The sequence below is a fragment of the Oreochromis aureus genome, linkage group 6 (genome assembly GCF_013358895.1).
Source record: "Oreochromis aureus strain Israel breed Guangdong linkage group 6, ZZ_aureus, whole genome shotgun sequence".
NCBI lineage: Eukaryota > Metazoa > Chordata > Actinopteri > Cichliformes > Cichlidae > Oreochromis > Oreochromis aureus.
The window spans coordinates 41,413,497-41,438,473 of record NC_052947.1 but is presented as its reverse complement, the minus strand read 5'-3'; the positions used below and the strand labels follow the sequence as shown (position 1 = coordinate 41,438,473).

At 41.4% G+C, this 24,977-nt stretch overlaps 1 protein-coding gene across 3 annotated transcripts; it reads right to left on the bottom strand.

Annotated features, from left to right (window-relative positions):
- Positions 1-11,961: 11,961 nt before the first annotated feature.
- LOC116324732 (NLR family CARD domain-containing protein 3-like) lies at positions 11,962-22,685 on the bottom strand. Of its 3 annotated transcripts, none has more exons than XM_039613764.1 (11): positions 22,099-22,685; positions 20,585-20,933; positions 20,036-20,452; positions 19,230-19,885; positions 18,877-18,978; positions 17,589-17,709; positions 17,406-17,504; positions 17,208-17,321; positions 14,214-14,286; positions 13,869-14,073; positions 11,962-13,760 (listed from the first exon to the last, which is right to left on the bottom strand). In XM_039613764.1, the coding sequence occupies exons 6-11, from the start codon at positions 17,675-17,677 to the stop codon at positions 11,962-11,964; spliced, it is 2,379 nt and encodes a 792-aa protein (XP_039469698.1). In that variant the 5' UTR covers positions 17,678-17,709; positions 18,877-18,978; positions 19,230-19,885; positions 20,036-20,452; positions 20,585-20,933; positions 22,099-22,685. The 3 variants fall into 3 exon arrangements, with proteins under 3 accessions (XP_039469698.1, XP_039469699.1, XP_039469697.1); XM_039613765.1 differs by having other exon boundaries at positions 18,877-18,955; XM_039613763.1 differs by having other exon boundaries at positions 18,877-19,885; positions 20,036-20,166; positions 20,322-20,452.
- Positions 22,686-24,977: the final 2,292 nt, after the last annotated feature.

Below are 24,977 nucleotides of genomic sequence, written 5' to 3'. Positions count from 1 at the left end.
TAAATCCAGGTTGAAGACCCACCTGTTCTCAGCTGCTTTTGAATAAAGCACCAAATCCACACTTTTAAGCTTAAATTTCAAAATTTACATTCTAACTACTGATTTTATCTACTGTTCTGATTTTATCTACTGTTTTGATTTTTGATTTTATATACTGTTTTGTTTGTTTGTTTGTTTGTTTGTTTGTTTGTTTGTTTGTTTGCTTGTCTTAATCAATTTTAAATCATGCTTTTTATCTATTTTGTTTTTAATGTCTCTGTAAAGCACTTTGAATCACCTTGTTGTTGAATTGTGCTATATAAATAAATTTGCCTTGCCTTGCCTTGCCTTACAGAAAACATCTCCCTGTAGTTGTCAGCTTCTACCACAGCTATGATTATAAAATAATAAGGTCATATTTTTTCTTTTGATAAAGGTAGGCTAATATTTTTTTCATTTCCTTTCCCCTTCCTTCTTCTGGTGGTTGTTTTAATCTAGGATAAATATGTCTGTGGTCTATGTATACAAATAAAAGAAAGAAAGAAATCCAATCTGCACTGTTAAAAATACTGAGATATCTACAGATTGTTCCTGGAGAAGTTCTCCCTGGAGACCTCATGCATAATTGTTCATGCCACATCTGCATGAAACAAACAGGAAGTGAGTGAAGGACACAGGAAATGTTTCAAGCTCTTCCTCCTCTATCAGATATTCTCTCCATACCTGAGAGTGTCCAGTCTCCAACGTGGATCCTTCAGTCCAGCCGACAGCAGCTTCATTCCCGAGTCTGCTGGATGATTGTAGCTCAGGTCCAGCTCTCTCAGATGAGAAGGGTTAGAGCTCAGAGCTGTGGCCAGAAACGTACAGCCTTCCTCTGTGATCAGACAGCCCGACAGACTGCAGACACACAGAACAACAATCCATCTGTGAACAATGATTTTCTGTTTGTCAGATACAATAACATCTATCCATTTACACCCATTCCAGCAGTTCAAGATGGACTTCCCTGAGAGCAGCCATGATGAGCAGATAGGGCTGTCAAAGGAAGACTCAAAGTTCCTGGAGTTGGCCAGCAAGACAGTGACCTTGAGGGATGGGCACTACAGCATTGCCCTGCCACTGAAAGACCAAGTCCCAACAACCGTGCAATTGCTGAGCAACGTGCCTCAGGTTTGAAGAAAAGGTTCATCAGAAATAAAGACTTTCGCAAAGACTACACTGCCTTCATGACAAATGTCATATCTAGAGGATATGAAAAGAGAATGCCAGTCACAGAATTAGAGCACAGTGATGGGAAGCATTGGTATATCCCTCACCATGGGGTTTACCATCCTACCAAGAGGAAGATGCCGGTCATTTTCGACTGTGCAGCATCATTCAAGGGTGTCTCTCTTAATGCGCAGCTCCTGAGTGGTCCTGACTAAACAAATGGTTTGGTTGTTCAGAAAAGAGCCTATTGTTTTGAAGTCTGACATCGAGGCTATGTTTCACCAGGTGCATGTGCCAGAGGAAGATGCTGACCTATTGAGATTTCTCTGGTTACCTGGTGGTGACTTCAATCAGAGCATGCAAGAATACAGGATGGGTGTTCATTTGTTTGGGGCAACGTCCTCTCCAAGCTGTGATAACTATGCATACTTCAGCCAGGAGGTGATTGACACCATTCTGAATAGTTTTTATGTTGACGACTGCCTTGCTTCAATAGGCTCTGAAGAAGAAGCCATCAATCTTTACCTAGATCTCAGAAACATCTGCGCCAGGGGCAGCTTCCATTTAACAAAGTGGATAAGTAATAGCCGAAGTGTTCTGGCAGTTATACCTGAGGAGGAAAGAGCAAATGAATTTAAGGACCTAGACCTGGATTGTGACCTCTTACCTGTTGAGCGAGCACTGGGAGTGTGGTGGTGCCTACAGTCAGATGCATTTAAGTTCTGCATATCCATCTTAAACAGGCCATTGACTCGGAGAGGGATCCTATGCACAGTAAGCTCCTTCTAGGATCCTCTGGGGTTTCTTGCTCCTGTCATCTTCACAGCCAAGAGGATCCTTCAAGATCTGTGTCAGAAGGGGATAGGATGGGATGATGCTATACCGTCAGCAGTTGCTCAAGAGTGGAAAAGCTGGGTAAAACAATTGCATCTGTTGGACAACATCAGCATCAGACGATGATTAAAACCTCCTGAGTTTGGAGAGACGACCACTGCTCAGTTGCACCACTTTGCAGATGCGAGTGAGAAGGGCTATGGCGCTGTTACCTACCTGCTGCTGCACAACAGTCGCTCACAGACACACTGTTCCTTCATAATAGGAAAGTCCAGGGTGGCACCTTAAAAAACCAGTCACAATCCCTCGCATGGAATTGACGGCAGCAGTGGTAGCAGTTTGCATGGATAGAATGTAGAGAAGGGAGTTAAGACTACCCCTCCTAAACTCTGTGTTTTGGACAGACAACACCACGGTGTTGAAATATATCAATAATGAGACTTCCAGGTTCCGTGTGCTCATCATAAGGTTGAGTCCTGCCAGGGCTTTCTTTCATTGGGAGAGATTGAGGACACTGAGATGCAAATAATCAAGTTCTGTCAGAAGAAAAGATATGCCGAAGAAATCTCCTGCCTCCAAAGGGGAGACTGTGAAACGAAGCAGCCTGAACGCCTGTTCTGAAGGATGATGTGCTGCGGGTTGGTGGACGTCTCAGTAGGGCTGTCATGTCAGAAGATTAAAAGCATCCTGTCATAATCGCTAAAGATCTTCACATTTCTAATCTCATTCTACAGCATATTCATAAAGAGGTGGGTCATGGTGGAAGGAACCACATACTCTTGAAGCTGCATCAAAAATACTGGATTCCTGGTGCTGGTACTTTGATTAGAAACATTATGTTGAGGTGTGTGACCTGTAGAAGGTTTCATGGAGCTGCAGGCCAGCAGCAGATGGCTGACCTGCCTGAAAGCAGAGTGACCCCCGAGAAACCCCCTTTTAGCTTTGACTATTTTGGTCCATTTGAAGTGAAGCGTGGGAGAAGTCTTGTGAAGCAGTATGGTGTTATCTTTACTTGTTTGGCGATTAGAGCAGTACATATTGAGGTTGCCTCATCTCTTGACACAGACTCCTTCATTAATTAATTATCTACAGCTACTTTTAGTACCATCAATGTTAAGTTAGACTCTTTTTCTCCAATTGATCTTTCTGAGTTAACTTCAATAATTAATTCCTCCAAACCATCAACGTGTCTTTTAGACCCCATTCCTACAAAACTGCTCAAAGAAGTCCTGCCATTAATTAATGCTTCAATCTTAAATATGATCAACCTATCTCTAATAATCGGCTATGTACCACAGGCCTTCAAGGTGGCTGTAGTTAAACCTTTACTTAAAAAGCCATCTCTAGACCCAGCTGTCTTAGCTAATTATAGGCCAATTTCCAACCTTCCTTTCATATCAAAAATCCTTGAAAGAGTAGTTGTCAAACAGCTAACTGATCATCTGCAGAGGAATGGCTTATTTGAAGAGTTTCAGTCAGGTTTCAGAGCTCATCACAGCACAGAAACAGCTTTAGTGAAGGTTACAAATGATCTTCTTATGGCCTCTGACAGTGGACTCATCTCTGTGCTTGTCCTGCTAGACCTCAGTGCAGCGTTCAATACTGTTGACCATAATATCCTATTAGAGCGATTAGAACATGCTGTAGGTATTACAGGAACTGCGCTGCAGTGGTTTGTATCATATCTATCTAATAGACTCCAATTTGTACATGTAAATGGAGAGTCCTCTTCACACACTAAGGTCAATTATGGTGTTCCACAGGGTTCAGTGCTAGGACCAATTCTATTTACATTATACATGCTTCCTTAGGCAGCATCATTAGAAGACATAGCATACATTTTCACTGCTATGCAGATGACACGCAGCTCTATCTATCCATGAAGCCAGGTATCACAGACCACTTAGTTAAACTGCAGGAATGTCTTAAAGACATAAAGACCTGGATGGCCGCTAACTTTCTGCTTCTTAATTCAGATCAAACTGAGGTTATTGTACTCGGCCCTGAAAATCTTAGAAATATGGTATCTAAGCAGATTCTTACTCTGGATGGCATTACCTTGGCCTCCAGTAATGCTGTGAGAAACCTTGAGTCATTTTTGACCAGGACATGTCCTTCAATGCACATATTAAACAAATATGTAAGACTGCTTTCTTCCATTTGCGCAACATCTCTAAAATTAGAAATATCCTGTCTCAGAGTGACGCTGAAAAACTAGTTCATGCATTTATTACTTCCAGGCTGGACTACTGTAATTCTTTATTATCAGGATGTCCTAAAACTCGCTGAAAAGCCTTCAGCTAATCCAAAATGCTGCAGCAAGGGTACTGACAGGGACTAGAAAGAGAGAGCATATTTCTCCTGTTTTGGCTTCCTTCATTGGCTTCCTGTTAAATCCAGAATTGAATTCAAAATCCTGCTCCTCACATACAAGGTCTTAAATAATCAGGCCCCATCTTATCTTAATGACCTTGTAGTACCATATCACCCTATTAGAGCACTTCGCTCTCACACTGCAGGCCTACTTGTTGTTCCTAGAGTATTTAAAAGTAGAATGGGAGGCAGAGCCTTCAGTTTTCAGGCCCCTCTTCTGTGGAACCAACTTCCAGTTTGGATTCGGAGACAGACACTATCTCTACTTTCAAGATTAGGCTTAAAACTTTCCTTTTGCTAAAGCATATAGTTAGGGCTGGACCAGGTGACCCTGAATCCTCCCTTAGTTATGCTGCAATAGACGAGGGCTGCCGGGGATTCCCATGATGCATTGAGTTTTTCCTTCCAGTCACCTTTCTCACTCACTATGTGCTAATAGACCTCTCTGCATCGAATCATATCTGTTATTAATCTCTGTCTCTCTTCCACAGCATGTCTTTATCCTGTCTTCCTTCTCTCACCCCAACCAATCACAGCAGATGGCCCCGCCCTCCCTGAGCCTGGTTCTGCCGGAGGTTTCTTCCTGTTAAAGGGAGTTTTCCTTCCCACTGTTGCCAAAGTGCTTGCTCATAGGGGGTCATATGATTGTTGGGTTTTTCTCTGTATTTATTATTGTGCGATCTACTGTACAATATAAAGCGCCTTGAGGCAACTTTTGTTGTGATTTGGCGCTGTGTAAATAAAATTGAATTGAATTGAATTGAATTAATGCCTTACAACGTTTCATTGCAAGACGAGGAAGAACTGCGCTCCGACAATGGGACCAACTTTGTGGGTGCAGAGCGCGAGCTGAGACGAGCTATGGAAGAGTGGAATCAGGAAAAGATCTCTGATGTGCTGTCTTTTAAGGGCGTGAAATGGATCTTTAATCCTCCTGTTGGATTGCATCATGGCGGAGCATGGGAGCGGTTGATTCGTTCTGTCAGAAAGGTCCTTAATTCCACTCTGCAGACACAGCATTTGGACGAAGAAGTGATCCAAACTGCTCTTTGTGAAGTCGAGTCCATCCTCAACAGTAGACCCATTACGCTGGAATCCACCAATCCAAATGATTTGGAAACCTTAACACCAAACCACCTCCTCCTCCTCAAGTCCAACCCGTGATTACCACCTGGTCTGTTCCAGAAAGATGATGTCTACGCACGTAAAAGCGCCAGAAATGGGGAAGGATTAAACGCAACTTTGTTCCTGGAGATTTGAGACTCATAGTGGATGATTCTGCACCTTGCTGTTCCTGGGTTATTGGCAGAGTCACAGGAGCTGTGCCAGACAAAAGGGGGCTTGTATGCCAGGTTTGGATTAAGACCCCAACCAGCCACGTGTGCATACCCATCATAAAGATATGCCCTCTTCAGGAGGCCTCTGACCCATGACGATGACATTTTTGACACAGTGTGACATAACTAACTTTGAATTGACTTTAACGTCATGAGATGTACATAACAGACTGACTATTTTTAGGCTAGGTGCTGGTAACCTCTGGCCTATGACTGACTGACCATGTGCCGATAGAAGAAAAGAAGAGAAGAAAGGGGAAAATGACTTTGGTGGACTTTTGAGTATGTTATGTTGTCTCACTGGGTGTCTCTGATGTGATGTAGTGTATGTCTTGCGTTATGGTGTTGGATGTGTAATTATTACTGTAAGGATGTAATAATTAGGGGCCTGAATGTTGTGGATAGGCGTAGCTTTGGGTCACGTGGTGTCGGTAATAGTAGTAGTGTTTACTATATCACCTGTTCGCCTCCCGGGGGAATTTTTTTTGAATGAGTGGGTGATGGGGGAAGTCGACTTTTGCTGACCGCTCAAGCCTGGAATGTTTTCATCACTGTTGTTTTTCGATGGATTTTAAGGATTTTGATAACAAATAAATGAGTTTTAAAGAGGAACTTTGACTTACATTTTAAAGATGAGCGCGTTAACATTATTCACCTATTCAGCTGCTCGGCGACTCAAAGGTTTGACAGTCGCCAATAAACATATTAACAAGTGCTTTGGTGATAGAGGGAAGGAAACACTCAATTAATCAGATTATCCTTTCTTTCAAAATCCTCACAAACCTGGATCATTCTAATAGAATTCTAGTGAGATAGGCATTTCTAGTTTCCTGAAATATTATGTCTAAATATGGAGTTGTGGTATTATTAAATATTTCGCTGCACATTAATGAAAATAATACACACCTAAACATATAATTTGGGCATTGTCTTTTTGAACATATATTTTATAAACATATATTTTGTGTTCATATGTAATATGAACACAAAATATACTTAAACCTCTAAATTTACTATTGCTTAATTTTCTTTGAACTAATTTTCTTTGAAAAGATCAAAACATTGTGACAATGAAAAATCTTTATACAATACCTCAGATCCTAAAAATCCACTCAAAGGTAAATGAACGGTCAGTTGGCAGTTCTATACACATTAGCTCTTTATGCAACAATATAATACAGATTGCATATGATCACCAGTGAAAATGTTTGAAACCTGACCTGAGAGTTTCCAGTCTGCAGTTTGGACTCTTTACTCCAACAGACAGAAGCTTCAGTCCTGAGTCCTGCAGGTCAGAGTTACTCAGGTCCAGCTCTCTCAGACTAGAGGACTGAGAGCTGAGAACTAATGACAGAGGTTCACAATTTCTCTCTGAGAGGTTACAGTGATTCAGTCTGAAAAACAATAATGAAACAAACATATTTGTCAGGTGTAATGAACTGTTTGCGTTTAGCAATATTTATTCAGTTTTCTTTCCCAGAAATCCTTAATAAGATAGAATAAATGGATGAGGATGAAATTTTTAATTTGTGAATGATGTCAGTTGATGAAAAACGGATTACCACGTAACCTGACCTAAGAGAATTCAGTTTACAGTTAGGACTCTTCAGTCCATCAGAAAGAAACTTCACTCCTGAATCCTGTAGGTTGGAGTTACTCAGGTCTAGCTCTCCCACACTACAGGACTGAGGGCTGAGAATTGTGGACAAAGCTTCACAGCTTCCCTCTGAGAGGTTACACCCAGTCAATCTGAGAGGAAAAAGAAAAAAACATTGATATACATATATATACATATAGATATATATATATATCTCAGATGATCTGACCTGAGAGTTTCCAGTTTACAATGTGGACTCCTCAGTCCATCAGACAGAAGCTTCACTTCTGAATCCTGCAGGACGCTGTTACTCAGGCCCAGCTCTCTCAGACTAGACGACTCAGAGCTGAGAACTGAAGAAAGAGCTTCACAGCTTCTCTCTGACAGGTTACAGAGACTAAGTCTGAAAAAATAATGAAATTTGTGATCATAATGAAATCACTTCTGATTTCAATCATTATACATATCACAACTTTGGACTGTAACTTTTTATATATATATATTTTTTTTTAATCTTAAAATTATGAAGAAAAAATAAATCAGATGGAATGACCCCTGTTGGAAACAAGCTCCTTTAGCTTCTTTCCCTAGTGAATTAACATCATGGAGCTCTGTGAAGTTGGATTTAAGTTTTAAAAACATGTTTATCTTGTGTCAGTAAAAGACATGAAGTCATGTGTTAGGCTGGTTGCAGCTAATAGACGTACGTTAGTTAATGTTAGCTGGTTAGTGACAGAATGAATAACTCAGAGAAAGGGGACACTAAAACTAAAAATCACTTATGCATTTATAATTTCACTTTGCTATTTGGGCTGATTGAGACCTGATAAATGTAAAACCAAAGAATTATCAGATTTTTTTTTTTTAATTGATTTTTGTTCCTGAGAAAAACGAAATTTTGATAAATTTTGACAAAACAGTGGCAGTATAATGTCCACGTAAGTGGATATCAGGCCCTTGTAGAGCACAATTTAGTATTTTGGTCTAGAAAACCCAAAATGTGATTTCCACATATGTGGACCCCAGGTCTAGGAGGTTAAGGGCATCATTTGTTTTCTGTCCCTGGCTGCAACACTGAGCTTGATGTTTACAAACTAAGAATATACTGTCCCCTTTAACTGTCTGTCTCTTCAGCTATAAGTGGTTCTATGGTGTCCGGCCAGCTGCACTTAAACTAGAAGATCCACCTGTTAGTCATAATGTCCAGGTTTGTAAAGCACTTTATGAAGTGCAGTGTGTAGAAGACCCAACCCTCCCTAAACACCTTTTTTTGACTGGCTAGTTTTATGAAGCTCCTCCTTGAAAATTGAATGAAGTATACTGAAAAGCAGCATTTTTTCTTTGTAAACAACACAACCTTCACCTGCTGATTAGAAGTTGAAAACAAACTTTAAACATACTAAGAAAAATAATTTCTGGTTCATGATTAGGAATTAGTCTTGGTGGGTGGGGATCGGTCCGCCAGGGCCCCCCGCTCCAAGTGGACGAGAGGATTTATTCCCTGCGCCTACTAGTGATGGGATTTCCGACTCTTTTTAGGGAACCAGCTCTTTCGGCTCGGCTCACTAAAAAGAGCCGGCTCTTTTTAGAGAGCCGGCTCTTTCGGCTCCCAACCGGCTCTTCAGGTTGTTTTGTTGCTTTAATTAATTTATTATTAACAATAATATAAAATTATGCACAAAAGGAATTACTAATGTAAAAACAAAAGTGGTTGTATTTATATATGTTTATATATAAATATGTGGCCCCTTGAGACAAAGCACGTACAAACTCCAAAACACATTTCTAGCGTTAACTGAACTTCCAAAACAGAGCTACCTAGATCACTTAAATTACACAATTGAAAGCATATGTGTATTGTTTGTGTATTTATACACAAGCACTCATATATATTAAAATAATTAAAAATAATGTTGATTTACCTGTTACTACCACACACCAAATCCGGTCGTTGGTACTTGCTGGCTTGTGTAGCCACTAGGTAACAAAAGCTCAACACTGCGCCGAGCATCCTGGAGCACTTCTGTTGTCTTTTGTACATGTTTTGGAGTTTTTACGTGCTTCTGAGTTTTTACGTGTTTTGGAGTTTGTATGTGCTTTGTCTCTAGGGGCCACCATAAATATACTTTTATTTATTCACTCCACATAAAATGTAATAAATAAATCATATAATACAAAAACCAACTATTCACATTTCAACTTTTAACTATTTAAATTTTCAGCTTTTTCCTTTTAAACAAATTTGAATGGACCATGTTCAGCACCTCTATTGCCGAAGCTGCTGCACTGAGCTGCAGCCGCAAGGTGGTTGGTGCCTGTCGTGGTTGTAACCCCCGAACCAAATGGTGGACTTCGGAGAGGCCAAAAAAAAAAGAAAAAAGAAAAAGACTTCCAGACTGCCTCGAAGAGATTCTGGCAAACCGTCATGGGACTCTGGAGAGGAAAGTGGTCTGCTACCTGCACTGTGTATAGTGCGATTGGAGGACTGCTGACGTCGACTGAGAAAATTGTCGGGCGGTGGAAGGAATACTTCGAGGACCTCCTTAATCCCACTGGCACGTCTTTCGCGGAGGAAGCAGAGTCTGATGACGAAGGCAATAACCCGCCATTCTCTGGGGGCGAGGTCACTGAGGCAGTTAAATAACTCCTTGGTGGCAGAGCCCCTGGGGTGGATAAGGTCTGCCCCAAGTTTCTAAAGGCTCTGGATGTTGTAGGGCTGTCTAGTTGACACGCCTCTACAATGTTGCTTGGAGTTCAGGGGCAGTACCCCTGGACTGGGTTGATGGTCCCCATTTTCAAGAAGGGGGACCGGAGGGTGTGTTCCAATTACAGGGGGATCAAACTCCTCAGCCTCCCTGGGAACGTCTATGCCAGGGTGCTGGAAAGGAGAGTCCGTCCGTTAGTTAAACCTGTAGCCAGCCACAAAGACAGAGCAGGCACGTTAGCAGCAGTGGCCTTAGTCTTATGTTCAGCCAGCTTCCCTTTAAGATCAAAATCAGGATGCACATCTCTGGCACCACAAAATGCTCAAGCTTGTATTAACATTTCTCTGGTTGTTTAAGCTCAGGCATTAAAAGACTCATGTGCTCCAGTTTGTTTGGCTAAGGCAGAGGCTCAAAATATATGGAGTAGCTAGCTAAGGCCTAGGAAGAGCAACCTCAAGATTACCTAGTTCAGGAACAGGAGGCACAATTTCTGGAGTCATCATTTCAGACACGGGAAGAACAGACTCCAAGAAAAATAACAGCATCTTACAAGATTACAATTGACTCGACTCTAGTAAGGTGCTGGCTCAAGCAGACCGGCTCGGTTCATGAGGAAAAGGAAGAGGTATCATCCTGGTATCTAGCACCATTAATTGACTTTGCATTGACGAACCCAGGTGTGTGGAATTTAGATAGAGGTGTGACCTCAACTGAGGGTTAGAAGGATGGCCAGTCCGGACAAGGCAGGGAGGTTGGAGCAGTAAAGAATTCTGTGAGAATAATTTCCAAGAAGCAAAAAGAGCAATCACCAAACTCCTTGTATCAGGGTCACTCACAAAGTGGTGAGATAAAGTCGGCACTGATGCCTCATTTTCCACAGTGTAAATGGTTTCTCTCCTGGGTCCATACTGGCCATGGTATTCTCTAACAATCTGAAGGATCGCAAAGTTTGTGAAATAGGACCAAAAGTGCTTGATACAGAAGGCAAACTAAGAAGAAGCAAGGTATTTATTGACTGATAAAGTCCACAACATAATAAAATACCACGCTAAATTCAAAATCATAACAAACATTGAACTGGAACTCGAGACTAATCAGGGAAATGGAAATGGGGGTAACAAAGCTGTAGAAAATAAAGACAGGGAGATTATTCTTGGGGCTGGAAGCTGGAATCCACAAGAAAAATGAGTTAGAGGCCATTAGAAGGAACCGAACATGATTTATTGTCTTGATGCATGCTCGATCATCCAGGTAAGTAAATCCCAAAAAGTTCATTCTGTTCATCTGGACGTAGCGTTTCCAGTGGGAGAAACATTTTGTCACTCATCCGAAAAACTTCTTCAGTCTCAACTGACTGCAGGTTTCCTCAACTTCATAAAAAGCCTTATAATATTTTGCAACTTTATAATAATTTGTACATTAATGACCTCATTAATGACCTCACAGCCCATTGTTCTTTCACTAGGCTGTGACATCATTCTGCAAATGTACTGTTTATACAGTTACGGAAAACGTTTCTCCCATTGAAAACGCTCCATCCAGATGAACAGAATCAACCTTTTGGGAAAAAAATGTATTGATGTACAGAATTCAGATAGAGATATTTTGCAATGAGACTCCGATGGCCCATCTCAGAATGGATTCCCAGTGGTGACGGGGATTAGAGCAGGACCCCACCCAGAGTCTAGACGCTTGTAGTGTAGAGGCTTGAATGGAGCCTGAGTGATGAGGTTACACTTTGAAATATTTCACAAACGCTCACAATTTCTGCTGCTACACATGTATTCACTATTGAATAAAGTGACTACTGATGATCATTTAATAGTTTTACTAATTTTACAGATATGAGCACCCAGTAATGTTTTTTTTGTTAGCTGTGGATACCTGTTTGCTGTTAATTAAAAAAAAGGTATGACCACATATTTACTTACAGAGCTTTGTTGGAGGCTTTGACCACTGGCAGCAGCCTCAGAAGAGCCTCCTCTGAAGCAGAGTATTTATTCAGTTCAAACTCAAACAGATTTTTTTCTGATGACAGTAAGATGAAGACCAGAGCTGACCACTGAGCAGGAGACAGTTGATCTGTGGAGAGACTTCCTGAACTCAAGGACTGCTGGATCTCCTCCACTAGAGAACGATCATTTAATTCATTCAGACAGTGGAACAGATTGATGCTTTTCTCTGCAGACAGATTCTCGTTTAGGTTCTCCTTAATGTACTTGACTGTTTCCTGATTGGTCTGTGAGCTACTTCCTGTCTGTGTCAGCAGGCCTCGTAGGAGGGTCTGATTGGTCTGCAGTGAAAGACCCAGGAGGAAGCGGAGGAACAAGTCCAGGTGTCCATTTGGACTGTGTAAGGCCTTGTCCACAGCAGTTTGGTAGAAGTTTTTCTCTGTAGATTCTCTTGTGTCAGAGTTCTTGGAGGTTGTTTGTTGTTCTTCCAGCAGATTGAGTCCAGAGTTGATGAAGGTCAGATGGACATGAAGAGCAGCCAGAAACTCCTGAACACTCAGATGGATGAAGCAGAACACCTTGTCCTGGTACAGTCCTCTCTCCTCTTTAAAGATCTGTGTGAACACTCCTGAGTACACTGAGGCTGCTCTGATATCGATGCCACACTCTGTCAGGTCTGATTCATAGAAGATCAGGTTTCCTTTCTGCAGCTGATCAAAAGCCAGTTTTCCCAGAGACTCCATCATCTTCCTGCTCGCTGGACTCCAGTGTGGATCTGTCTCAGCTCCTCCATCATACTTGACCTTCTTCACTTTGGCCTGAACCACCAGGAAGTGGATGTACATCTCAGTCAGGGTCTTGGGCAGCTGTCCTCCCTCTCTGGCCAGGTGATCCTCCAGAACTGTAGCAGTGATCCAGCAGAAGACTGGGATCTGACACATGATGTGGAGGCTTCGTGATGTCATGATGTGGGAGATGATCCTGCTGGACTGCTTCTTATCTCCAATTCTCTTCCTGAAGTACTCCTCCTTCTGTGGGTCAGTGAACCCTCTGACCTCTGTCACCATGCCAACACAGTCAGGAGGGATCTGATTGGCTGCAGCAGGTCGTGTGGTTATCCAGAGGCGAGCAGAGGGAAGCAGTTTCCCCCTGATGAGGTTTATCAGCAGCACATCCACTGAGGTGGACTTTCTAGGGTCAGTCAGGATTGTAGTTTTGTGGAAGTCCAGAGGAAGTCGACACTCATCCAGACCATCAAAGATGAACACAACCTGGAAGTCTTCAAAGCTGCAGATTCCTGCTTCTTTGGTTTCAGTAAAGAAGTGATGAACAAGTCCCACCAAGCTGAACTTTTCCTCTTTCAGCACATTCAGCTCTCTGAAAGTGAATGGGAATATGAACTGGAAGTCCTGGTTGGCTTTGCCTTCAGCCCAGTCCAGGGTGAACTTCTGTGTTAGGACAGTTTTCCCAATGCCAGCCACTCCCTTTGTCAGCACTGTTCTGATTGGTTCATCTCTTCCAGGTGAGGCTTTAAAGATGTCTTCTTGTCTGATGGTTGTTTCTGGTCTGTCTGTTTTCCAAGATGCTGTTTCCATCTGTCTGACCTCATGTTCATCATTGACCTCTGCAGTCCCTCCCTCTGTGATGTAGAGCTCTGTGTAGATCTGATTCAGAAGGGTTGGGCTTCCTGCTTTAGCAATGCCCTCAAACACATGCTGGAACTTCTTTGACAAGAAAGATTTGAGATGATGTTGAAAAGCTCCAATGGGAATTCCTAAAGGAACAGAGGAGTAAGAATCTCAGTTTATTGATTGCACATGTTGACGTGTCTCTAAAGACATAAGTAAATTTTCCATTAGTCCAATAGTTTAAATCCTCTTACTGCTCTGCAGACGGTCAGCCAGCTCGTCATGTTTCATGCTCCTCAGAAAGTCCAGTGTGATCTTCACAAAAGTTTCTCTGGTCGTCTTCCTCTGTTCTTCTTCTTCCCTTTGACTCTCTAAGCATTCTGGGTAATCTGGACTTAGAACCTTCTGGATCTTCTTCAGCTCGTTCTTCACAAAAGTGATGATGTTGTCCTCCAGCAGCTGGAACAGAATACTTTATGAATGACCCAATCAGACTGGAATCATGGAGCCAAACATCAGATCCATGGTCTACAAAGAGCAGCATGGAGATGACTGTGAACAGAATAGATGTAAAAAGTAGTTGTTGTACATGTACAGACCATAAATATGGAGTCCAGGTGTGTTTGATGGGCAGACTGACCAGTTCGAACCTCTGCGCTCTCCTGGTCCACTCTGTGGAGGAATCATGAAGAATTAGTTCAAGCAGAGGGTAAAGGTCAAGCAAGAGACATTTTGTTGGAGTCAAATTGTTGAATGTTGTCATTGTGTTTCTTAAATTTGTAAAGTCTTAGTTCAAGCAGTAGGATCAAAGAGATTCCTTTGATCCTGACCACCTCTCCAGCCACTCTGTGCTGGGGGAGGTTTAATTGCAGATATATCCTATTTGAAAGATCTGATTCTTGTGTTGTAAGCTTCCTGCTTTTATGATCCTTTTGGTGAGCAGTAGGTCACACAAACGCAACCCCCCTCCCACATACACACACACACACACATAGTGCCTTGTCTTAGAACCATTAGGGGGGTTTACGGTGGGAGGTGCTTGTGTTGTGTTGTATTGTGTATTGTAACTGTCATGTCAATAAATAGCTGCGAGGAGAGCTGCTCTTTGAAGGATTTGGGCTGGAGACAGGTGAGGAGCATTGCTCCACTGCCTGGTTCTGACCAAGCCTTCCCTCGTTAGCGAGTTAAAGATCGGTTGAAGATGTTCTGCCTTGTTTTTCGTTCTTCATGAATAAGTCTCTAAACTAGGGGGGCCTGTGGAAACACAGACTCAACACATTTGGACAATGACCGATTTAGATGACTCCTTGTAGCTGTAAATGTTCAACAGTTCATTTTCAACAGAAATTCATAGTTGAAAAGTCTTTAAAGCATTATATTTTATCTCAAACACAGTTTACAGGTATAACCACAAGTTCTTGAGGTATTCCTTTGAAATAAAGCTAAATTCCAATAACGATCAATGGGAGCAAAGTCCAGTTACAACAGTTATCAGAAAAATCCAAGTCAAGCCCCCTTTTTTATTTGTTAATAGCTACAAAGCATGTAGAAAAAGAAAGTCAGCCATCAGAGATGACAATAGTTACTCCTCAACTCAACAACTTGATGACAACAACAAGATGAAATACATGATTCTGGTTTACGAACTAGGTAGAACGGTGACGCGCTGATTAGTACTGTTGTTTTTCAAAAAAGCAAAAAGTTAAACAGAATATGAACATGTGCCAAACATGGAAAAATACAGTTCAGTCTTAGTCTTATAAAAAAAAGAAATCCAGAAACTTGTGAAGAGAGATGAAAAATATACAATTTAGTGAAAGTTTAATACTATTGACTCTTAGTGGCTGCAGTGAGCCTTTTTTTGACTGCAGAGCTGTGGCGAGGCGTGGTCTGCGGCGCGGCTGCGGGGGAGGCAGACGCACCTGAGTGGTATCCCCAATCACACCTCGCCGGCTTATATTTCAAACATGTTATTGTTTGTTTTTTTATTATATTGTATGAAAAGCATACAATAGTGAAAAGATATAAGATCCCTTGAAAAATTATATAAATGAAACTTGTATGTTTTGGATACTTCCTAAAACAATATATGAAAGTAATGAGAAAGTGGCCACTCTCATGAGTAAATCATATAAGCCTTATATGATTCACTATATGAAGCAAGCTAAAGCTGATGCAAGTCTTTTACAAGTTTTTCCTATTTCATTTCTATATGGGACATGACACTGGGAATGGGGATTAACATATGGTGATACGCACAACAGACTGGGAGGCAAAAGCACATGACATAAAAAGAAGAACGTGGGACCAGGAAAAGGAAAAACACAAGGACCAGAACTGCAGACGTATAAACGAGACAAGACAAGGAACGCATACAGCCAAGGAGACAGAACAGAGAGACCAGACAGACACGAGGACACAACTGGGGACAGGGACACAAAGGGACCTAACAGGGAACTAACTCACTAAAAGGAGCGACCAGATTAATGTTTTTACCAACATCAATTTAGCTCTATTTGAAGTAATAAGATTTTTTTTTCAGTGACAGCACTTCCTGTTTGAGCTTTAAATTCCATCTCTTTCATTTTTCTTTCCTGCTAGTCCAACTTTCATGGCCTTCCCTGCTTAAACTTGTTAAGATGCTGTTCTACATGGTGTGATGTTGCAAATTGCTGAGTGTCAGATTTGTTTTCTTGCTAACTGTACTGGTTGTAATGGAATGTAAATTCTAGTCTCTGGAAAATAAAATAAAAATTAACTGCATGCTGAAATTTCCAACTACTGTTTCGTTCAGGACTGCTCAATGCTGTGTAGTGCACAGTTACAGACTCACACTAAAAACAGTGAGCATGAGCTACATTAGCTATTGGCTAGCGTCGCTCAGAGTTACAAAGGTCAACATGTGAAAATGACTGATCTGAATGCACAACACCAAATCCACAAATGCTTTTATCTACACGAGCCCCATTGTTAAATATCTGCTTGCTCAATCACCCAACATAATAATATGAACACCATCACTATGAACGTTTAATTGGCACGATTAACTTTTTAGTGTAGGTTTAGATTTCATGTCAGTCACCTGCGTTTAGCAGTATAGTTACATGTGTTTACCATGTGCTGCACACTTTTCTGTCAACTGTTCAGTGAGTAGAAAATAAACTGATCTCCAAAAGGCACAAAGTCAGAGAGGAAACTTTCTTTTCTACATTTTAGAAGATTATTATTTGATGGATTTTCAGAAAAGTGGAGAAAAATGGAGAGTGACTTCAGTTTTAAGTTAAAAATAGCAACCAGCGTTTGAGTCATTTTTGATGCTCTGAGTTTTATGAGTCAAAGTGAAATCTGTGCAGCAGAGTTAGTGTTACGTCCTCTAACTTCCTCCAACATATAGCACATGACTGATGGAAGAAAACATGAGCACGAGCATCACTTCCTGTTTGCTGAAGTGGATTTTCAGTTGTTCAGGAACCAAAGGCTTGTTTTTAAGAGACAGTTTAAATGGGATTGAGGGAATGATGTGTTTGCACTGCAGTTTATATCCAACAACATCAAGCAGTTAAATCAAAGAGTTCATGTTACTAACAGCTCACCTCTCCGCAGCAGACGGAGGCTGGACTTTAAACTTAATCACGCGATATTCAGACTGGTCGCTCTTTAAGGACACACAGCTGGGTTTAGGTCCAGGTTTGAGTCTCTGATGGAGCCTAAAAGCAAGTTAAATAAAATTAAAGCCTTATCACATCTAAGATGATCACATTTGAGACATTGTAACAGTGACATTAGCTTACTTTTTCTCAGACAACCTTCTTTGTTCAAATTTATTGATCAATTTTTTTACTCGGTCACTCTGTAAGGACACAGAGCTGGGTGGAGGTCCAGGTGGGTTCCTGTGAATAATGATGGAGCAGAGATGTGAGTGCTGAGCTGTGACATGGAGAAGAGTCATGGACAGTTAGAGATGGTCATCTCACCTCTGAGCTTTGGTCTGGCTCTCATGTTCCCCACACAGAGTGGTTTTAGAGGGAGGGACTCGCTCCTCTCTGTCCTCACACTGATCCATGCTGCTCACATCAGCTCACACACACTTTCTACCTGCAGAGGAAACACAAATCATTCATGTGCACATCAACTGAGAGCTGCAGAGGTCGTGTCTGATGTGTTGGACTAACATCCATCTGAGACACAGCTTTCATCAGTTCATTACAAAAAGTGTCACAGAGCCGAGTTCAGCCTCCAATTCCTCCATGACTGTAGTTCAACAAAGCAGCAGGTCAAACACGGCTGTAGAAATGGCAGCGAGCAGCTTTATTTCAGGACCAAGCTGACTGCTTACAGTGTTCACACTTTAACTGTTAGCTAAGCTAACTAACTAGAAGTTAATCAGCTAAAGAGTTCATGAGCCCGGGACACATTTAAGCCCTTTTCCATTAGTATCAACTCGACTCAGATCGACTGGTGTTCCATTACAGTGTGGGTGGGTTCAGGCGGCCTGAAGGTCACAAACACAACAAAATACATACAATAAAGGTTTTTTTCTCTGGCACATAAACAGATGTAGATTTTTGTGCAATGACTTAATGCAAAGGAGAGACTGTTTTTATTTTCTTCAAGAGGAGTTATCCTGGCACCAAAACATCTGTGCCAAATGTTGGTTATTCATGTAAAAAATGTATGATGCACAAACATAACAATCACTAAATTCTTTATTACACTCTGGAAAATTCAAACTATTTACGATGTGCATTGTATAAATTATTTTCTATGTGCAACACTGAAGCTGTACTAAACCTCTCCTAGAAGCAAAAGATACAAAGTAAAGCAATGTAAAGCTTTTGCTTTTGTTTTACATCAAAGGGGTAAAGTCCATGGATGAGATGAAACATCAGCCACAGTGGCCACGCATTACTGAAGCAAGGTAACCGACCACACTCAGGGATGCCTAACTGAAGGCTGCGGCCTGTGCCGTTTTGCCTTTTCCTCCCTACGCCCTCTGCTGCCATGCCTCACGGTATTCTCAATATTCCCGGTTCAACACATCCACTGCCAGATCTCAACAAGCACACTAGTACAGTCAGGTGTAGATTGTGTCCTCTTCCTCTCGCCTTCAGGAAAGGCAGAATGGAAGGTCAATGCAATGCAAGAGGAATTATGGGAAAAATGGAGCAAAAATACAGTGGAGGAAAGAAAATTAAACAAAAGTGCACTTCCTCCACCACTGCTAAAGTCAACATAATATGAAATTTCATCACCATTTCTTACCAGTGATGGGGCATTGCAGTGTCTGCGTTGCTGCACCAACTGCAGCTGGAGCACAAACAGGGGAGCTTGGAGGTCCATGCTAATCCAAATGTATGAAAAGCCCTCGCATGTAGAAAAGGTTTCACAGCAAAAGGACACAAATGACATTAAACTGGGGGAAAGCGTAGTTCTTCAGCTGTTGCTTTATGTTGTTCTCTCAGTAAGCACAGAAAACTAGCAGAGGATGGAGTTAGCACAAACAGGGAACTAGCTAGCTTTTTATCTGAGACAACAGTGTTACTGAAACATGGCTTGTTCAAAGTGAACACATCACCAATGGTACTATATTATGATTAAACACACAAAGCACTCACAAACGTCACCATGTTCTCCAGCAGTGAGTCGAGGCCACTCTCACTCCAGGTGCTCGCTGGTCAGTGCCCATAAATGACGCCCGTTTGATTAAACCACTTCCTGTCCTGTCTGTTGGACCCACGTCGGCCATTGTGGTCCTTGATGGCCCGGTAATCACTTTTCAGTTTTTAACGTTTTTAAAGCCACTGGTTACTGTGCATTGGTCCCTTTAGCAGCCAACCTTTGCAATGCGGATCACTTCATCCAGCTTCATCTGAATTTTTTCTTCAGCCACTGTGCACAAAAAGGTCTGCACCTCTTCATTTGACCACAGTGCTGCTTTCTGCCCATCCGTTTCTTTCACTGCCATCTTAAACATGGTGAGTTTGATTTGTTTGAAGGAGACTGTCTCATGACACATGTTGTGGTGACAGTGAATCAGTCAGTCAGTGGCATACAGCCTGGCAATGCCACATTTTAGCACCTGCTTGGATCACCTTGCAACCCCAGTGGAGTAGGTATGGAAAACCCTGAAAACCACAGTTATTCGAGCTGCTGACTAATTGAGGCAATATCGAGATGAATCAAGTATATTCATGTAGGATTTTTCACATTAGAAGCCTAACTTCAGTGAGGAGGAAGAGTTTCAGATGGAAGGGAGAAGCTGAAGGTGGTGCTGGAGGCAGATGAAGATGATGAAAAGTAAATAAAATTAAATTTAAAAAAAGGATAGAAAGAAAAAAGGAAAATAAAAATGTAAAGATTTTTAATCATCAAATATTGTTTGACCTTTAAAAATCCAAATACTTTTACTCCTAATACTTACAATACTTTTATACTGTTTATCTGATGACTGTATCTGTTAATTATCATGTTTTTGTTCCTCGTCTTCTGTCAGAAACAGGAAAGAGATGAAAAAAAGATTCTCTTTCTGTCCTCGATGAGTGCTGCACACACCTGTAATGTGTAATATTTGAGTTGTGAGGGTGAAAAAGTCGTGATCATTTCTATGTAGTTTTTATGTCTAAGCACATATAAGTGACTGCTTTTAATTTCTTTGTACCTGCGACAATAACAACAGACTTTCTGATTCTGATGAACGTGATCACTACCTTGACAGCATGACGTCATGTGCAAACCCGCAATAGAAACCATCAGCAGGAGTCCAGAAATAAACCTGTCCACCTACACAGCTGCTCCCTCCATCTACGCCCACATGTTGAACTCCACCCTGTCCACACAGCTTTAAAAAGTCGTCGTTGTTATTTTTCTACACATCATCACTGAAAACATTCAAACCGACTCATTGTGGAGTCTTTTTTTTAATAACTACAAGCATGAACAGACATCTTTCACAGACTTTTTACAGACTTACAGGCTATCAGCAAGGCAACAGTTTAACGGTCGGCCTCGTTGGTCCAGCTGTGAGTCCGTTACCGTGAACTATGGAGCGGCAGATGTGTGCTGTGCGTGCTGAAACTAAGCCGCACACAGCTGATGTTAGCCAGGAAACATTACACACTGCGAAGGTTACCTTCACACGGAGCTTCACACGGAGACGATCAGCATCAGCCACAAACACCAAGGAAAAAAAAGGAACTTTGAGCAGGAAGGAAAGAGTCAGAGAGGCGTTTGAGAAACTGTCAGTGCTGCATTCAGGTGCACGTGGGAAACTCCCAAATCTCTGGCAGGTTGTCCAAAGGTGATTTTATCTGCTGGTTTTCCTGTTTGAAACACAAACATCTGTCATCACTTTGTTCTTCTTCCTGCAGCGTTTGAATATTTCAGCACTAAACTGACGATTGTTCAAAGCCCATTTCAACCTGTTAAAGTCATGAATGAAAGTGCAGACTGAGAGTGGATCACATGACGTTTAAGGTGTGTCATGTGACATGTTCAGTATTGTCACACATGTCTAGATTGTCTCTGATATCATAACTGCACAAAGACTGATGATTATATTTGAAGAATTATTACTGATGGCAGCAAAGTTTGAATGGAGCTCTCTGTCTGTGCTATTTGTCGCCCTCTGGAGGTCAAAACATAAACTGCATGATGTCACCGTAACCACCACAGTGACAGGAAGTGTTTTTAAATGACTGTGTGGTAGGACTTGACTTAAGCGGTCAAAGAAGTGCAGGAGGCTGATGCTGTCCAGTGTAGCAAGTGATTTATTCACCATTGTGTGACCCAAACAATATTTACAAAGAAACAAATAAGAAACTCAACTCCAAATTAACTCCGTTCAAATAAACATAACTGAACTTAAATCAACGGAAATGAAGGTCAAACTGCACACAGCTACACTGACCTGAACCTTTCTTCTCAAACACCTGAGTTCTTCTGTTTAAATAGTCCACTTAACCAAACAATTTCTCCTCGGGACTATTCCATTCAGTAGGTAGGTAAGATGAACATAATTATATTCAAACCTCTATTACTCTTTACTGGCAACACAAACTCTATGGTGTAATCAATACATATTACAACAATAAATCTATTTATCCATAAACACTCTAAAATCAACTTTATTAAATTACAAGAGTTCTTCCCCTCCTGCACTTGGTCTCTTCCTGTGACCTCAGATGAACCCAGAAGCTATAAAGCAGGAAGTAAAACTACATTTCCTCCTTTTGTTTCTGGAAGACAGGTAGGTAAGGTAAGTTCTAAACAATACAAATTAACAGTTGAAATAAACAACATGTTAACTTAACAAACTTGTAGGAATTGACATAAACCAAGATGTTATATTATATAATCTGTAAAAGTGCAAAACATAAACAAACCCGGGATAGTAGATGTTTGCCTATTGCAGATTACATGTGAAATATGATTAAATCAAAACAAGAATGTTAACTAAGAATATAGACAAACGATGTTCTCACCCACTTTGTCACAGACTGAAACACTGAAATGATGCTAACAGCTGTCGTTAGGCTCACTGATAGCAGTGCTGATGTGTTCATGTCAAACACTGGCTCAGGTCAGACTCCTTCATCCTTCTCCAGCGTGAAGCTGCCCTCAGACCCACAGGAGCTCTGATCTTTGACCTCCTGACCCTAACCATTTTAGTCTCTTTGCATCTTTAAATGCAAATCCATCCAAACTGTAGCCGAGCAAAAGAAGCTGGGAGCTGTTTTGTGAATGATGTTCATACCAGATTTTGTGTTTCCAACTCAGACGTGTGAAACGCTGCTGCTGTGCTACGTTTGTCATTTCCTGGTTTCACTACCATCCATGTCAAAGCGCTGAAATCATCTGATCGCTTTAATGCGGTAAAACAGGAGCTGTAAGTCTGACATTTATTTACGGTCATCAGTAGCGGTTTTTGATACGGGCGACACGGGCGGTTGCCCGGGGCGGCATCGTGGTGGTGGGCGGCATCACGGGCATCATCAAAAAAAAAAATGCCAGCGCATATTGGGAATGTCGTAGGCACCGATCGGGTTTCTATCGCCCGTTTGCTGGGAGTAAGGGCGCCCTCCGTTTGCGAGGCGCGCCTGCTGCTTGCGGCACTGGGAGGAGAGGGCGGGGCGGCGGGGGATTCTCTGGGTGGCTGGAGCAGTGTTGCCAACTTAGCGACTTTGTCGCTATATTTAGCGAGTTTTCAGACCCCCTAGCGACTTTTTTTCTTAAAAAAGTCGCTAAAAAAAGACGTGAAAGCGCGTATCCCTTTTACTCTCAACAAGCAGCGGGTGCTGTAACACAGTCAGTTCTTCTTTTACTCTTGTACTCTTATGCTGTTTTGTGGATCACAAGGTTTAAAACTACTTATAAACACACACACACAAAGTAACTCCACCAGAGTGCCTATTTCGGGTCACTTTTGCCGGTCCAAGCCCGGGTAAAGGAGCAGGGTTGGAATTGTGACATTAAAAAAAACAATAATTGCTAAAAGAAATTTAATTTGTAGTTCTAAATAAACTCTAAATGCATTTAGGACGTTTTTTACTCACTTTATGTCTCTTCCACGATGTTATTTCTCTCTCCAACAACATAGGTTACAATTATATTAGCATGACCAATTATGCAAATTAGGTGATGACGTCATTTAGCGACTTCTAGCGACTTTTAGGACAACCAATAGCGATTTTCCTTACTGAGGAGTTGGCAACACTGGGCTGGAGCAGCATCTAATAACCAACTCGCAAAATAAAACAAAATAAAAACAAACCAACAAACACGAAAACACCGGACATTATGATACAGACTTATAATTTGCACCGATGTTTTTTCGAAATTCTATACGCGAAAAGTGAGCACGAGAGCCCTCGGTGCGCCTGCGCGCTGCTGAAGTCAAAGTAAACTTAGTCCAGTATATAGAGAGACGAGACGACGAGGCTCCAGTTACAGCAGTGCAAGTAAACAAACAATAAATATAAGAAGAGTAAGAAAATAAGGACCAGGGGTAAAGGGATCAATAACAATTTAAAATTTATAATTTACAGTTTGATGATTTAAAGTCTCTCACACAACCTGTCGAAAGGGGAGGGGCCGGCTGCTTCCAAATAGAGCACATTTTATTCATGATGTTGTAAATCCAAGCCCATTATGTATTCATGATCTGAATCCTGGGTTGTGCGAAATCCCAGAAATACACCTTAGACAAAGTGAATCTGTGAACTAAGGTGTAGGTCTGTTAGGTTATGTTGTGGTGATCCTCGGGTTGGGGGATTTGTGTTCATACTGGAGTGCAAAATTAAAACTAATGGAAGATGGACAAGAAAAGTTCAAAGCCATCAGGTGCTCAGTTTAGAAAAAATAGAAAAGAAGAGGAGGAGAAACGAGCAAAAGATGCAGGTAAGCAGATGTGTGATTGGATAATGGCAGGTCATCCTGAAACAATCGGAATACTTTATTAATCCCTAAGGAAATGATGTGGGTTACAGTTGCGCCAAGAAGAAATGGTAAAAATAGTAACAGTAACAGACTAAACTCCAAACAATACATTATGTTACAGATTTTAATATTAATTAGTCAGTGTCAGTTGTTGATTTGTCCTGTTCTCATTGTATGACGAATTATGATGGCTGTTTGGTAGCCGTTTGCATACTATGCATACTCTCTTCATGTGTGTGTGTTTTTCTGGCGAAATTCAGTATGGTTCCAACAACAGTTTTATGTTAATGTACAATCCTTAATATGTTTTATGTGTGTGTGTGTGTGTGTGGGGGGGGGTGGGAGTGATCATTAAATTTCTTGAAAGTGCTTTAAAAGTCCAAACACCTACACCTACAAACATCTGACTGGCACAAGGATTCTCACTGCATCATTATATGCAACATGCAGATTCTGCATGCTACATTGCTTGTAAGATGACCACAAGGGGGCAGTATATAACGATGTGCTTTAAACAAAGCCACTTTAACTGGAACTGAGCAAAAGCTGAATTGCTTGCAATACTATTTGCCTGCTCACAGAGCTTTCAGCATTGTCTCTATATATCATCATCATCATCATTATTCATCTGATCAGTAATAAAGTGACCGAGGTATTTCACCTTTGAAGCCAAACTGATTATCCAGAGAAGAGATGAACACAGCACCTTAGATAAAATACTGCCTATTGCAGTCGGCCTATAATTATCCAGACAACTCACTTTTCCAGCTTTGTCCTTCATAACTGGAACAAGGAAATTACACAGCACTGAGTCTGGTAGTACGGCATGAATCATAAAGCCAGTGGAACAGAGCGCTAGAAGAGGAGCTAGCCTTAAACTAGCGCGTTTTAATGTTCTGCAGTGATGTGATCTAAACAACAAGCTTTAC

Excerpts from the sequence above, each read along its gene's own strand:
- LOC116324732 (XM_039613764.1), bottom strand. The coding sequence starts at position 17,677 with ATGGATCAGTGTGAGGACAGAGAGGAGCGAGTCCCTCCCTCTAAAACC. Across the intron at positions 17,322-17,405 it reads AGAAGGTTGTCTGAGAAAAA|GCTCCATCAGAGACTCAAAC; the intron begins GTAAGCTAATGT and ends ACTTGCTTTTAG. Across the intron at positions 13,761-13,868 it reads GGCTGACCGTCTGCAGAGCA|GAATTCCCATTGGAGCTTTT; the intron begins GTAAGAGGATTT and ends CTGTTCCTTTAG.